General features: G+C 59.8%; 5 protein-coding genes across 5 annotated transcripts; 4 read left to right on the top strand and 1 right to left on the bottom strand.

The window, feature by feature from the left end:
• Positions 1-2,567: 2,567 nt before the first annotated feature.
• On the top strand, positions 2,568-4,934 carry SLS55_003743 (uncharacterized protein; the record flags this gene model as incomplete). Its single annotated transcript, XM_066775211.1, has 2 exons — positions 2,568-3,081; positions 3,130-4,934. The coding sequence occupies 2 exons, from the start codon at positions 2,568-2,570 to the stop codon at positions 4,932-4,934; spliced, it is 2,319 nt and encodes a 772-aa protein (XP_066635330.1).
• Positions 4,935-5,026: 92 nt separating this feature from the next.
• Positions 5,027-6,905, bottom strand: SLS55_003744 (uncharacterized protein; the record flags this gene model as incomplete). The annotated part of the gene is made up of 4 exons (XM_066775212.1): positions 5,027-5,078; positions 5,428-6,060; positions 6,113-6,227; positions 6,284-6,905. 4 exons carry the CDS (start codon positions 6,903-6,905, stop codon positions 5,027-5,029), a joined length of 1,422 nt encoding a protein of 473 aa, XP_066635331.1.
• Positions 6,906-7,205: 300 nt separating this feature from the next.
• On the top strand, positions 7,206-8,917 carry SLS55_003745 (uncharacterized protein; the record flags this gene model as incomplete). Its single annotated transcript, XM_066775213.1, has 3 exons — positions 7,206-7,900; positions 7,952-8,266; positions 8,593-8,917. The coding sequence occupies 3 exons, from the start codon at positions 7,206-7,208 to the stop codon at positions 8,915-8,917; spliced, it is 1,335 nt and encodes a 444-aa protein (XP_066635332.1).
• A 42-nt stretch (positions 8,918-8,959) lies between these two features.
• On the top strand, positions 8,960-10,420 carry SLS55_003746 (uncharacterized protein; the record flags this gene model as incomplete). The annotated part of the gene is made up of 2 exons (XM_066775214.1): positions 8,960-9,408; positions 9,481-10,420. 2 exons carry the CDS (start codon positions 8,960-8,962, stop codon positions 10,418-10,420), a joined length of 1,389 nt encoding a protein of 462 aa, XP_066635333.1.
• A 603-nt stretch (positions 10,421-11,023) lies between these two features.
• On the top strand, positions 11,024-12,943 carry SLS55_003747 (uncharacterized protein; the record flags this gene model as incomplete). Its single annotated transcript, XM_066775215.1, has 2 exons — positions 11,024-11,032; positions 11,438-12,943. The coding sequence occupies 2 exons, from the start codon at positions 11,024-11,026 to the stop codon at positions 12,941-12,943; spliced, it is 1,515 nt and encodes a 504-aa protein (XP_066635334.1).
• Between the last annotated feature and the right edge of the window lie 227 nt (positions 12,944-13,170).

The following is a 13,170-nucleotide window of genomic DNA, read 5'->3' on the forward strand; positions in this document are numbered from 1 at the left end:
ATCTCAGCAAAGAGCAACATTGTGTCGGTTCGGTTTTGTGACCCGTTATACCTGAATACTTGGCCCAGAGTCTGTGACAGCTGGAAGAAAGGAGGCAGCGACGTTAGCTTTTGCTTTGGATCACATCGGCCCGGCCCGACATGTTCCGATCCAGCGGCCCACAAGGGACAACCAAAATGCGGAGCACACCAAGACACCAACCTACTCCACATGCCGCATCATACCCCAGAATCACCCAACCGGACTGTTGAATTCGGCTTCGTCCCTGCTGCTCTTAGCAACATGTCGAGACGGTGATAGAGCAGTAACTAACGACCGAAACAGCAAATGCTCGGGGATCCTCGCAAGATGACATCTACCATGGCCCATCCCACCGCTGGAACAGAAACTCATGGACATACTAGAGTTACGGCTTCATGTTCAGAGCTGCTCTGGCCCTGAACAGTAATACCCATCACTTCTGTCAAGAAGCGATTCCCGACGAAAGCCGAGATGGATCCCGACATTTGCAAAATAACCTTGTCATCGACACCGGCCACCTGGACAGGTACGCGACGGGTGACAAAAGAAATCGCCGACTCGCATCTGCTTCATAGGAATGGGGTAGGTAGTTGAATACAAGATCTGGACGTAAATGTATGCATTCAAAGCTTATATTTATGTCCGGATCTTGTATTCAACTGCCTGTAAAATGATTTGGACTCATCGCTCTGCCCATCAAAGGTTCAGATACACAAATGTGTTTTACTGTTCGCCGTTGGTGGCGGCTAGCTGCGGTTACGCATTGCAATAACCCGGCAATCTCACCTTGCTCTCACGGAACGCTTATCACTGACGAAGAAATCAGCAAATCCTGCGCACGACATATATACCATCTCTACCTCTCCCCCGTCCTCATGCTCGGCAACTCACTTTTATCGTTCTAGAACCACTCGCGGCGCACCTCTAGACACGCTTCGGCTGGACGGACGATCACGCGCGCTTGGAGTAGTGCTTCGGCCACGAAGACTTCGGCATCTGGACGTGATGGTCTGCGCGGGACGCCATTCTGCGGGCGAGAACTGGAGAGATTTTGGCCATGCTGGACTTACAGGCGGATGCGGATCACCCCGGGACTAGTGGCGAAGCGTTCTCGACCGCCATGGGCACTGCCGAGAGCACGGCGCCGGCGCCGGACGCGTTGGCCGAGTCAAAGCTTCAACCCAAGCTTATCGCGTGGGAAGAACCGGTGTGTAGCAGTGAAGGAGGACCGGTGTGTCTGCAGAGGCTACGTCCTGAGAACGAACGGGAGAGGTTTGTGAGGCAACGGACGCTGTATCGCCATGTTTGGTTCACGCCAAGGCAACGGACGGCTCGGGAGCTGGCACGAGCCGAAAAGAAGCAGCGAAACGATTGGTAAAAAGCAGATCGTACAACTGCCGGGATCCCCCAATCGCCGGGTACTTGGGACGGGATGCCCTACTTTGTCCCTTTTGATCACGCGGAGGTTTTTCGCTATCCGTGTTGGGATGGTTAGCCGCGCGCTAGAGACTTAAGGTTAGTGGTTCAACTACATTAACCCCTTTCTTTAACGCGCGGAGCCAGGGTCTAAATGCCAAGACGCCGCTACCTCTATAGTGGCTTACACCTCTTCCCCCCTGAAAGATATACTCTTTGCTATCTACGCCTTCTCCATTCTTCATTGTCTACATACACGCAGCATTGATGACAAGCAATACTACTGTCTGGTGTTGGTGTTGGTGTTGGTGTTGTTGCTGAAGTTACCCATCAGCACCCCTATTCATACTTGGCGCTCTCGAGAGCCGCTGGTCGAGACTCCCTCTCTGCCAACAGCGCTTTGGACCTGCATATGGCGCTCTACACGATAGGCACCGACAGGGCAGAGGGTGTGAGAAGAAGTGTTGGCGGAAAGAGGATCGAGACCATCTGCTCGGAATCATCCATTCGGCCCGCGGCTACAACGCTTGGCGTCAACCCTTCCCTTTCCTATTGCAGTTGACGCGTCTTCTCTTCTCCGCATGATTCGCTTCTTTCCATTCTGTTCTACCGCTTCCAGACCCCATCCTGCCGGATTTAGCCTCTGGTCACTCAGCTCTCCCACGTCCAAGCCACTCCGCTGCCAGGTACCGCATGATGGCGCCACTCTGCCGGCTCAAGAGCCGTGGCTGGAAGTAGCCGCGCCAAGCTCGGCCGCTCCGCTCCGAAGTAGGGGATCCCTATCGTTTTGCCAAGCCGTTTCTGGCGTGGGGAGTACTGACTCGGGAGCTACTCGTCGCCACAGCAATTTCCACACCAGCACTGCCCGGAAACTCCCATTCAGCTTCTCGGGTCTCGATCAGCTTTGGACCTCTAGCACTGAGGAACCATGCGCTGTCCGCAGCAAGCGTTGGCAACGGCAAGCATCCGTTGTAGCAAACGACTTCAGCTGTGGCTTTTCGGCGGTCAGATGGTGTAGTGCACTTCTCTGCTGTGTTGCTATAAGAATCGGCGCGGCCTTTGCTGTTCGTCTCTCACCATCGCCTGCTTCAGTCGTCTACAGTCGCTCATCGTTCGGTCTGCTCCTCGCAATGCATTCTGCCCTTCTTTTGCCGCTTCTGGCTGGTCTGGCTGCCTCGCAGTCGACCACCTCAGACGTCCCTGCCGCCGCAAACCAGACCCCGGACGCGCTGGATCTCGACTTCCTCCGCGACATTCCCGCTCCGACTTACACCACCATCGAGGGTGTCCTGTCCCAAGACGTTCCTTACGCTACCCAGACGGCCATCCAGTCGGCTGCCGCCGAGGTTGCCGAGACTCCTCTCAGCGTCTTCCCGGCCGTCACCACCGTTCCGATCAACGCCGCCGGTGAATCTGACGCTGCTGCAACCGGCACCCCGTCCAAGCGCGACGTCTTTGCAGCCCCTGTCGAGAAGCGCAACGCATGCGATTCGCAGGCCGTGATTTCCAACTTCTACGACGTCGATGTCTCGAGCGTTGCCGCCTTCAAGAGCAGCACCAAGATCGCTCAGGTGGCCAACGATGCCGTTACCCCTTCGGGCTACTTCGCCAACTTCAAGAACAAGCAGGCCGCCAACAGCGCCTGTAAGTTGCCCTCCCTTCGCTCCCCCGAGTAAGCTAACAAGCCATCAGATGCCTACCTGGGCTACAAGGTCCTGCAGGATGGCTACAACGTCGACTCTTGCGCCCAGGAGTGTACCGACAAGGAGGGCTGCCTTGCCTTCAACATCTACTTTGAAAGGGATCCCACGGTCGAGCCCGGTGCGGGCTGCACGAACCCGGATGCGTTCGCCAACATCAAGTGCTCCTTCTGGGGAAGCGCCCTTGACGAGACCACTGCCACCAACGACGGCCAGTGGCGTGCCGACTTCCAGGTCGGTATTGCCGGCTCCAACGCCTACACTTCGGACAAGGTCGGCCCGTCCATTCCCGGCTGGAACGACCCTCTGAGGCTCAACAATGCCGCCATGAACGCGCCCCTGCGTGACTGCGCCGACACTTGGACCTACATGGGCTACAAGTTCTTCAACGACGGTCCGTTCAGCGTCGAGGCCTGCGCGGCCGCCTGTGATGCTCAAACCGAGTACAACATCGCCCACCCCCCCTCCTCCGGCTACGTCCCTCTGTGCGCCGGCTTCGGCACCTACCTCCTGACTAAGACTACTTCTGCGGGTTCCGTCGTGCAGGGCCAGATGTGCACCATGTATACGAGTGCATGGGGCTCAGAGTACGCTGTGAATACGGCCTCGTACGACGACTCGATTGGAGCCAAGTACACGTACAGCTACAGCTTCTTCTACTCGAAGCCTGACGTCCAGCCCGTCTGCGCTGTCGACATGGACTACCTTAAGTCCGAGGGCGCCGACTTCTGCTCGTCTTACATCAGCTACACCCCCAGCACCTCGACTGAAGTCTCCACCACCGTTCCCGGTGTGTCCACTGTCTACCAGACCACCGGCACCACGACTACCGCCACCGTCTACACCAGGACCTACACGGTGACTGGTACCCCCGCCAACTTGAAGAGAGACGACACGGCCACCCAGACTGGCAGCGACTACAGCATTGACGTTTCCACTTCCACCGTGTCCATTCCCAACAAGTCGGCGCTCATGAACTCGACGGCTGCTGCCTCGGACGTCATCATTGCCAAGCGTGCGGTTGCCACGCCTGCTTCCATCACCGGCTGGCCCGCCGCCAAGATCTCGGCTGCCTGCTCCAGCGTCGCCACCGGTGTTGTCCTGACCACCAGCATCTCCACTGCCCCCGTTCCTCTGACCACTGCTGTCGTCACGAGCACCGCCACCCAGACCGTGTCGACCGCGACGACCTTGACCATCCCTGCCGTCCTTCTCTCCTCGCCGACCACCATCGTCTCGGGCCGGAACACCTACTCCGACGACAACTACTACAGGCTGGAGCTTCCTTTCGCCATCACCGCCTACGGCCTTTCCAGCACCGTCGTCTACCTGACTGACAACTCGGTTCTCTTCTGGCCGTCCAGCTCCGGCTACAACGTTGGCTGGGAGTACACCAACCAGCCGCTGCCCTACTCGACCTCCTCCTTCGGTGATGCCGCGCTCTTCGGTCTCTGGGACGACCTGTACGTCTACCAGGGCACCAACCAGGGCATCTACTACGACGTGACTGGCGCCGTCGGCGACCGCACCGTGGTCTTCGAGTTCTACACCTCCGCCTACGGCCGCTCGACCGAGTTCTACCACTTCACCATCACCATGACCGAGGCCAACCCCGGTGTCGCCGTGTACAAGTACTACGACGTCTACCAGTCGGGCTACTCGGCCACCGTCGGTGCCCAGAAGAGGGGTGGCAGCTCCGTCCAGTACTCGTTCAACCAGGCCATCATCACCCCCGGCCTCATGCTTACGGTTGACACCAACACCAACACCATCTCCCAGGGCTCTTTCACCCCTTGATCTTGTTCAACGACTTGGGACTGTTTCACGACTTGAACTCTATCACGCCTTTGGAAAATAAAAAACAAAAAAGAAGAAATGCTTTACGATGTTTAGACCTCACACGTGCCGACTTCGATCTTCGGGTCGCGGACCGGGCTTAATCTGCTGGAAGGGTATATAATGCCATAATCAAAGCGTTGTTATCTCAACGCGATAGTATAGATAATCAATAAAACCTCCCTTCCACCACAACAACTAGCAATCTCCTCTTCGGAGGCTGACTGAACGTGCATCTACATTTCAATCTCTCCCGTCGTAAGTTACTCGAAGTTTTTTGGGTTCTCCTTTTGGATATCGAAACCACGCCATGGCTGAAATGATTGGAGGGTATCATCTTATACTTCTAACTGCAACAGAGAAGCATCCAACACACAAACCCCACGCAGCCCAACACCACCAGCACCATCACCAAACCCCCGGCACAAGCCTCCACGGCACCCTCCCGCAATACTCCTCCCACGCAGCCCCATACTTCTCCCTCCCGCGCCTCTCATCCCTCACGCACCGATGCACCAACAGCACCGCCATGAACCCCGCATAGAACCACACCACGACCCTCCCCGTCCCCGCCAGCCCGCACATGGCGCCGCTCAGCAGCAAATCGCCGACGTAATTCGCGTGGCGCGCGCGGCCCCACCACCCGCTGCACAGCAGGACGCTCTCGTGGCGCGCGCCGTCGGCCGTCGCGTACGGCGCGCGGATGACGACCGCCGGCGCGCCCCAGATGCGGCAGCGGCCGCCGGTGCGCCGCGCGACGTCCTTTTGCGCGTTGACGGAGCGGAAGAGGGCGTAGCCGGCGAGGCCGAGGGCGAAGACGGGGGCGAGGTAGGTGGGGGATGAAGGGGTGGGGGGCTGGCGGCCGAGGTATTGCGCTTGTAAAGTGTAGGTTGTCGGCAGGAAGCAGAAGCAGCCCCAGGCGAGGTAGAAGCCGTAGTGGTCGTGGGCGATGTCGATGGTGCGCAGGTACCAGGATTCGTTGATGAAGAAGTCGAGGACGTAGAGGGTTTGGAGGATGGTGACGAGGAGGAGGGGGAGGGGGAGGTGGTGGTGGGTTTGGTATTGGTGGGCGAGGTTGGAGATGTCGCTGGTTAGGGGTGTGAGTGGGGTGAGGGGGAAGGGAGGGAGCAGTCACGTACATGAGCGTCCAGGCCATCATGCCGGGTCTTCCGTTGGTGAAGAGCTTGAAGTCAAAGGTCTGGCCGAACCGCGGGTTCAGCTCGATGCCCATGTAGAAGTCGTAGGGTGCGGAACCTGTGCCACGCCTGAGGTTAGCGGATGTTTGGACACACGCGGGAAGGCAGGCGTACCGCTGAATTTTCGGTCTTCGGGGTGGGTAGGCGCGAGGTATGCCTTGGCGTATGCCAACGCCGAAAGGAGGAATCCGGAAAGATTCATTGCTGCGAACAATCCGCTCCAGTTGCGGGGGATGAAGCCAGGATCGAGCAGCCCGAACCAACACAGAGCAGCATACAGGGCGTGAGTCACGACCCAGGCCAAGAGACCGTTTGTCCGATACTTCAGCAGGTGGCCGGCAGGAGTGCGTTGGCCGGTGTTCGTCGGACCGGGCAGGACATGGAACAAAATTGCCTGCAGAATGATCCAGCTCGCGTAGGCCATGGTAGCCTTGAAGCTGAGTCTAGGCCCATAGGCGCTGAAGAGAGGCAGAAAGCCATCCTCAAGTCCGGCTGCGAGAAAAGCAGACAAAGAGCCGTCGAACTGAGACAAAGTAACGAAGCAGCAAAGAGAAGCCAGCGGTGCCAAAACCACGGGCGATGCGGCAAACAGGGAGCGTAGCCATGGCCGACGCGCGCTGGAGCGGCCCCAGGCGAGCTTTGAAGAGAAGTTCTGGTCAACGAGCCGTCCGGTATGGAGCAAGTCTTGGTGCTGTTTCCTCAATGTAGCCGCCGTGGAGATGGACGCGGGCTCCATGCCGGAGATGAGGCTGAGGTCTTTCATCGTGGAAAGGGAGAAGAAGGAAGAGGCAAAGGGAACTGCTGGGGTGAGGTTGGGAAGGAACACTCGGCTGGGCTTAAATCCTCCTTTCGGCTCGGCTTGGGGTGACGATGGGTGCAGGGGTAGCGCGATATCTCTTGCGTTGGTATAAATCCGCCGAATGCAGGCAATTGTTCGAAGCAAAGCATCCCTCACAGCACTCTCTTCACGGCAGTCCTCTCACAGCAGCCCTCACCATACCACCCTCACAGGATCTCCCTCGCAACAGTCTTCAGCATGCCAGCTCCTCTGTACAGCAACGCGGTGGCCGTCGGCGCGGCGGAGCTTGGGTTCCTGGGGGCATTCGCGGCTCTCGTCCAGCGTGTCCCGAGACAGGCTGCCTTCGTCCGCGGCGCGGGCGTGTTGGGCCTAGCAGGGCTGACCTTGGTGCTGCAGGAGGCGTTTGCCGGGCTCAGCGCCAATGCCCACTGGCGGGCGGTTGCTGCGCCCGTGTCCTGGATCCAGCTCATGAGCGCTTCGGAGCTGCTCTGGGTGTCGCGCATCTCCGCCATGTCAGCGGGCGAGTCAGTGGGGCTGCTCTGGAACCTGCGGCGCGTCGGCACCAAGAGGCAGGCGAAGAACACGGCGGCCACGACTTGTGGGGGCCGGGCTCGCTTCGTGGGGCGCCGGCTTTGCACGGCCCTGGCCGCCTACCTTGTCATCGACGCCATGCTGTTGGCGCCGTCCCCAGACGCCGCCCTGGTGGCTGCAGGCAAAGACACGCTCGTGCAAATCCGCCGCCTGTCAGTGGACGACATAATCTTCCGGCTCGTGGCGACCTTCTCGTTCTGGCTCAGCACCGCGCTGCTCAACCTGGTCATGTCCAACGCCGTCGCCATCGCCTGCGTGCTGACCCGCCTGAGCTCGCCAAAGGATTGTCCTCCACTTTACGGCCCCATTCGCGAGGCCTATACCATCCGTCGCTTCTGGGGGTGAGTGCTTAAGCGGCCCCCACCACATGCGTATGCTAACGACTCCAACAGCAATTTCTGGCACCAGTGCCTGCGCTGCGGCCTTACCGGCCATGCCGATGCCATTGTCGACGCCGCACTCCCGGTTAAGCGGTCCTCTTCTGTGTCTCGGTACGCGCGTCTGTTCGTCGCCTTCCTGATCTCTGGCCTGATCCACCGTGCCTCGGACCTGGCCATGGGCATCCCACCCGCCGCCGCCGGCTCTCTGTCGTTCTTCCTGCTGCAGCCCCTAGGAATCATGCTGGAAGATGCAGTCCAGCATCTGCCGCTCCACTCTCGGCTACGCCCCATCATCGGCTACCTGTGGGTTGCTTTGTTTCTAGCGTGGTCGACGCCCGTCTGGTTCTATCCGCAGCAGCGCCTCGCTATAGACCCGGCCGCGTTGCTGCCTGTCCGCTTACTCAGCCCCGTGCTCCACCAACTAAGGCATACTTAGATCCTGGAGGAGTCGTTGGCGATGTGGAGAACATGTATGCACAGTCATCCATCGTGTGGGTGAGTCAATCCTGGTCCCTGCCAGATTGTAGCTAGCGACCACATCCTTGTCATCAATCCTCCAGGGTCCAGACATTGCCGCATTCCGTTTCCATCTTGCGTCGCTGGCGCTACGACATGTCATTCTGTAACTTCTTTTTTTCCACTTCAGTCAGTAGCCCTACCTTCGATTTCAGTACCTGTGCAGCCGAACTGCTTCACTTCCTCAAGGTCAAGACCGCAATTGATCAAGCCAAGATGGCAAACAGCTCCGTTACTGAGAACCTTCCTCTCGAAGCGGGCTACATTTTCGAACAATCGCAATCCGTTCCGTATCTCAAGTACATCACTCTCGTGGCTGGCAGCATCCTTTTTGTTCGTGCACTCCTCAATCACTATGGCCCAGAGTCGAAAGAACCCAAAACTCTGGCGCCTACGATCCCGCTAGTAGGGCACTTGATAGGAATGCTGTCCAAGCATACGGGATACTTTGATGATCTCTAGTAAGTCATATGCTACGACATGTCTCGGGTCACTGAATACTGAATGGGCCCAACAACCAGCAAGAGAAAGGGCGTCGACATTGCCACTCTACCCATCCTCGGAGGCAAGATGTACGCCATCTGGGACATCTCCATGATCCAGTCAGGCCTGAAAGCCAAAACCATGTCTTTCGACGCCATCATGATGCAGCACGCACAAGGCCTTCTCGGCCTGAGCGACAAGTCCCTGGGTCTCGCCCGTGACGGCATGTTGACTGACCTAATGAACGTCACGAAACCAATCCTTGCGGGCGAGCCTCTGGCCAGGATCAATGCCACGGTCCTCAACCATGCCGCCGAGACTCTGGATGCCATCCGCAGGCAGCCGGAAGCTTACGAGATCCCGGACTTGTACGACTGGGTGCAAACCACGGCCACGCTGGCCACAACCGAGGCGCTGTACGGCGCTGCGAATCCTCTCGCGCACGACAAGAGCCTCATCGACGATGTTTGGTAAGGCCACACTCTTCTTTGAAATCATCCCGCCCCGTACGTACATCGACTAACCCATCACCACCACCACAGGCACTTCGAAGCCGGTCTCCGCCGACTCGCCCTCGGCATCCTCCCCTCCATCATCGCGCCCCGCGCCAACGCCGCCCGCGACCGCCTCGTCTCCGCCCTCGCGTCAATATTCGACGACGACGACGCTGTCCCGCTCCCGGAACTCACCCAACGCCGGCTCGCCGTGATCCGGCGCCACGGCATCACCTCCGCGCGCGAGGCGGCCCGCATCGAGCTGGCGCTCCTGCACGGGGCCACGGTCAACACGGTGCCCACGCTCTTCTGGACGCTCGCCCACGTCTTCGCGCGGCCGGCGCTCGTCGCCGCCATCCGCGCCGAGGCGCTGCCATTCGTCACCATGGTCGAAAACGACGAAAGCAACGAAAAAGAAGCACACTTCCCCGTGCGCGGCCTCGACACCAACTGCTCGCTCCTCCTCTCCGCCTACCGCGAGGCCACCCGCCTCGCCAACCGTGCCATGTCGACCCGCCACGTCACGGCCGACACGGTGCTCGCGGACGCGCGCGGGAACCAACAGTACGTCCTGCGCGCGGGCGCCACCGTCGCCATGCCCGCGACCGCGCACGTCTCGCCGCGCGTGTGGGGCGAGGACGCGGCCGCGTTCGACCCGGCGCGCTTCCTCGGCTGGGACAAGAGGGACGGCCATATCAACAACAGCAAGGAGCGCCGCGCGGCGTACATGCCGTTCGGCGGCGGCAAGCACCTGTGTCCCGGCCGCAACCTGGCCAAGGCCGAGGTGTTGGGCGTGGTTGCGGCATTGGCGGTGGCATTCGATGTCGAGGCTGCGGCGGGCGGCCCGATCGAGGTGCCCGAGGTCGAGCCCGCGCGGTTGGGGCAGGGGGTGGGAAAGCCGGTGAGGGGGAGGGACGGGAGGGGGGTCGCGGCGAGGATTAGGGTGAGGGAGGGGTGGGAGGGGGTTAGGTGGAGGTTTGTGTTGTGAGGCTTTTTGGCTTGTTTGTCACTGAGGAAGATGAGGGAGGAAATGTATGGATGTAGTGAGAATGGTTTGCTGCGGATTTTCATGGTATCCTCCCCATCGTCTTTGATTGTGGTTGCTGCCAAGATGATGGCGCGGGCCGGCACGACCCGCTCTTTGCAGGCTGCGTCTATAACCACTTCACGCCTTTACTGTCGAGACTTTTGGAGAGACCTTCCTTCCTCGCGAAGAAACAGCGTAGCTTGCTCATACACGCCTCCGTCGTCGTCTACCAGACATCGGCAGTCTCGAAAGGCATACGAATCCGGCAAGGCTCCACCGCCGCGAAAATGGTCCGAATTAGCGAGGTACCTAAAGGAAGTGTGCGCCAGGGTCCCTGGACTCGATCAAGGCCCCCAAGATTTGGGGGCGGGTTGGGATGTCAGACACGACGTCGGAAGCAGCCATCCCTGCACATGCATCATGGCGGCCGCATCCAATCAGGCAGGTGTATTATGCCGATTTGAACGACTGTAGAACCGTCGAGCCCGGAAGCTGCCAACGGCCTTTCGGGACGGATCCTTGCACGCGCCACAGTGGATCTCCCTGTGCAAAGCGGATGTTACCATGCTGGGGGTGCTGGAAATATCTCACGGTGGGTCTTTTCATTGGAATCCTCCTGTTAATTGCTGCCTTGCTGCGGAGTGCTGACGCTTGACGATATGCAAAGCCTCGGATCCAGAGACCCACGACTGTCGGATATGGCAAACTCGCTAGTATCTGGTCGGGGCTGTATATCTTTGCGCAGAAGAGCGAAGCATCCTTGGGAAAGAGAGGACAGGTCGAGAGTCTGTGGCTGTGCCTTGGATGCGCTGTATCCTTCCATCTCAACACTTGATCCTACTTTCTCATCCCAAGCCTTGAACCATGGCATTTTTTCTCCTCTGCGTAGTCCCGCTACTAGTCTATGCCTTCTTGGTATTGCTTGAAGTGGCACTCTGTAGGCATGCTACAGCAGAGCCTCCTCTGGTACGGACCAAGGTCCCCCTGCTGGGCCACATTCTGGGGTTGGTGACACAAGGTGTCTCATACTACAGGAAACTGAGGTTGGTTGGAAGAGCAGATTCCCCCACAGCGGCAAGCAAAACTGATGCGAACTGGTACAGAGAGAGCACAAAGCTTCCAATATTCACCATGTTCCTGGCAACTCAAAAGGTCTACGTCGTCAACTCGCCCGCGCTGATCTCGCAGATCAACCGCCGCCAGAAGGTCATCGACAGCAACCCACCCTTCCTGGCCGTCGTTTTCGGAAAGCTGTTCTCCTTCCCGGCCCACGACATGGCGGAGCTGCTGCGGAACCCCGACGAGAGCGGCTCACTGCGGCGAGATACGCAGGTGGTGGAGCACAGCCTGCTGGAGCGCGGCATGCCCGCTCTGAACGAGATCTTCACAGCGGTAGTGGGCGGGGTAGCAGACCAAATCAGCACTCTGGCCAGCGAGGGCCCGACCACCATCAAGCTCAGCGCCTGGCTCAGCAAGGTCTTGCCCTTATCCACGGCGCACGCAGTATTCGGACCCGGCAACCCGTTCGCCCGCGACCCGAGCCTGCTGGACGACTTTTGGGAGTTCGAGGGCGGGCTGAAGGGGCTCACGATGGGCGTCTTCCCGTCCGTGACGGCGGCGGGGCCGTGGAAGGCGCGCCGCCGCCTCGTCCAGGCCTTCACCGACTACCACCACCACCACCTCGCAGCGGAAGACGGCAGCGGCAGCAGTAGCGGCGCGTGCGAGCTCGTCCGCCAACTCGCCGACGTGGCGCGCCGCCACAACCGCGACGCCGAGTACCGCGCCCGCTACTTCTTCGCCGTCTTCGCCGCCTTCGTCATCAACACGGTGCCCGTCACCTTCTGGACCATCGGGCACGTCGTCGCGGACCGCGCGCTCTTCGCCCGCATCCGCGCCGAGCTGGACGCCGCCATGGGGGCGCCGCCGCCGCCGCCGCGTTTGGGCCTGGAGAAGGACCAGCAGAATAGGATCATCGGGCCGCAGGACATCGCGCGCATCCGCGAGCAGTGCCCGCTGCTCGTCTCGACGTTCCGCGAGACGCTGCGGCACGTGGGTGCGTCGACGAGCACCATGGTCGTGCGCGAGGACACGTCCATCGACGACGGCCGCTACCTGCTGCGCAAGGGCGCGCTGGTGCAGATGACGGCGACGGCGGTGCACTCGAGCCCCGAGGCCTGGGGGCCGACCGCCGCCGCCTTCGACCCGGAGAGGTTCCTCACTCCCGGCGTCGTCAAGGTGCATCCGGCGGCGAACCGCACGTTTGGCGGCGGCGGCTCGCTGTGCCCCGGCCGCCACCTGGCGTCCGACGAGGTGCTGGCGTTTGCTGCCATGTTCCTGCACGAGTTCGACTTGGACTTGGCCGATGAGACGCCCCGCTTGGCCCCGAGGGACGAGACCAACATGCTTTCGGTCATGAAGCCCAAGCATGACGTGGTTCTCAGAGTGGCTCGCCGTCGGGGGCTGGGAAATGGGGCATGGGTCTAGGCGTAGATAGATATTGGGATATTGGAGGTAGAGCAACGAAGATTTTAGGTGCAGCGTTGAAGGATTGCTTGTGCATGCAGCTGCAATGTATGCGCCGTGATTGGTGCAAAAACCTCCGCCTCGCCTACCCGACCCCGTACCTTACCGGGGCTGGATATAAATACAGGGATTGGCCAGACGGATTTTCTGCCTTCTTACGTCTGATAGACTATGCATTGAGGTCAAGC

The sequence above is a fragment of the Diplodia seriata genome, assembly GCF_021436955.1.
Source record: "Diplodia seriata strain FDS-637 chromosome Unknown scaffold_3, whole genome shotgun sequence".
Taxonomy (NCBI): Eukaryota; Fungi; Ascomycota; class Dothideomycetes; order Botryosphaeriales; family Botryosphaeriaceae; genus Diplodia; species Diplodia seriata.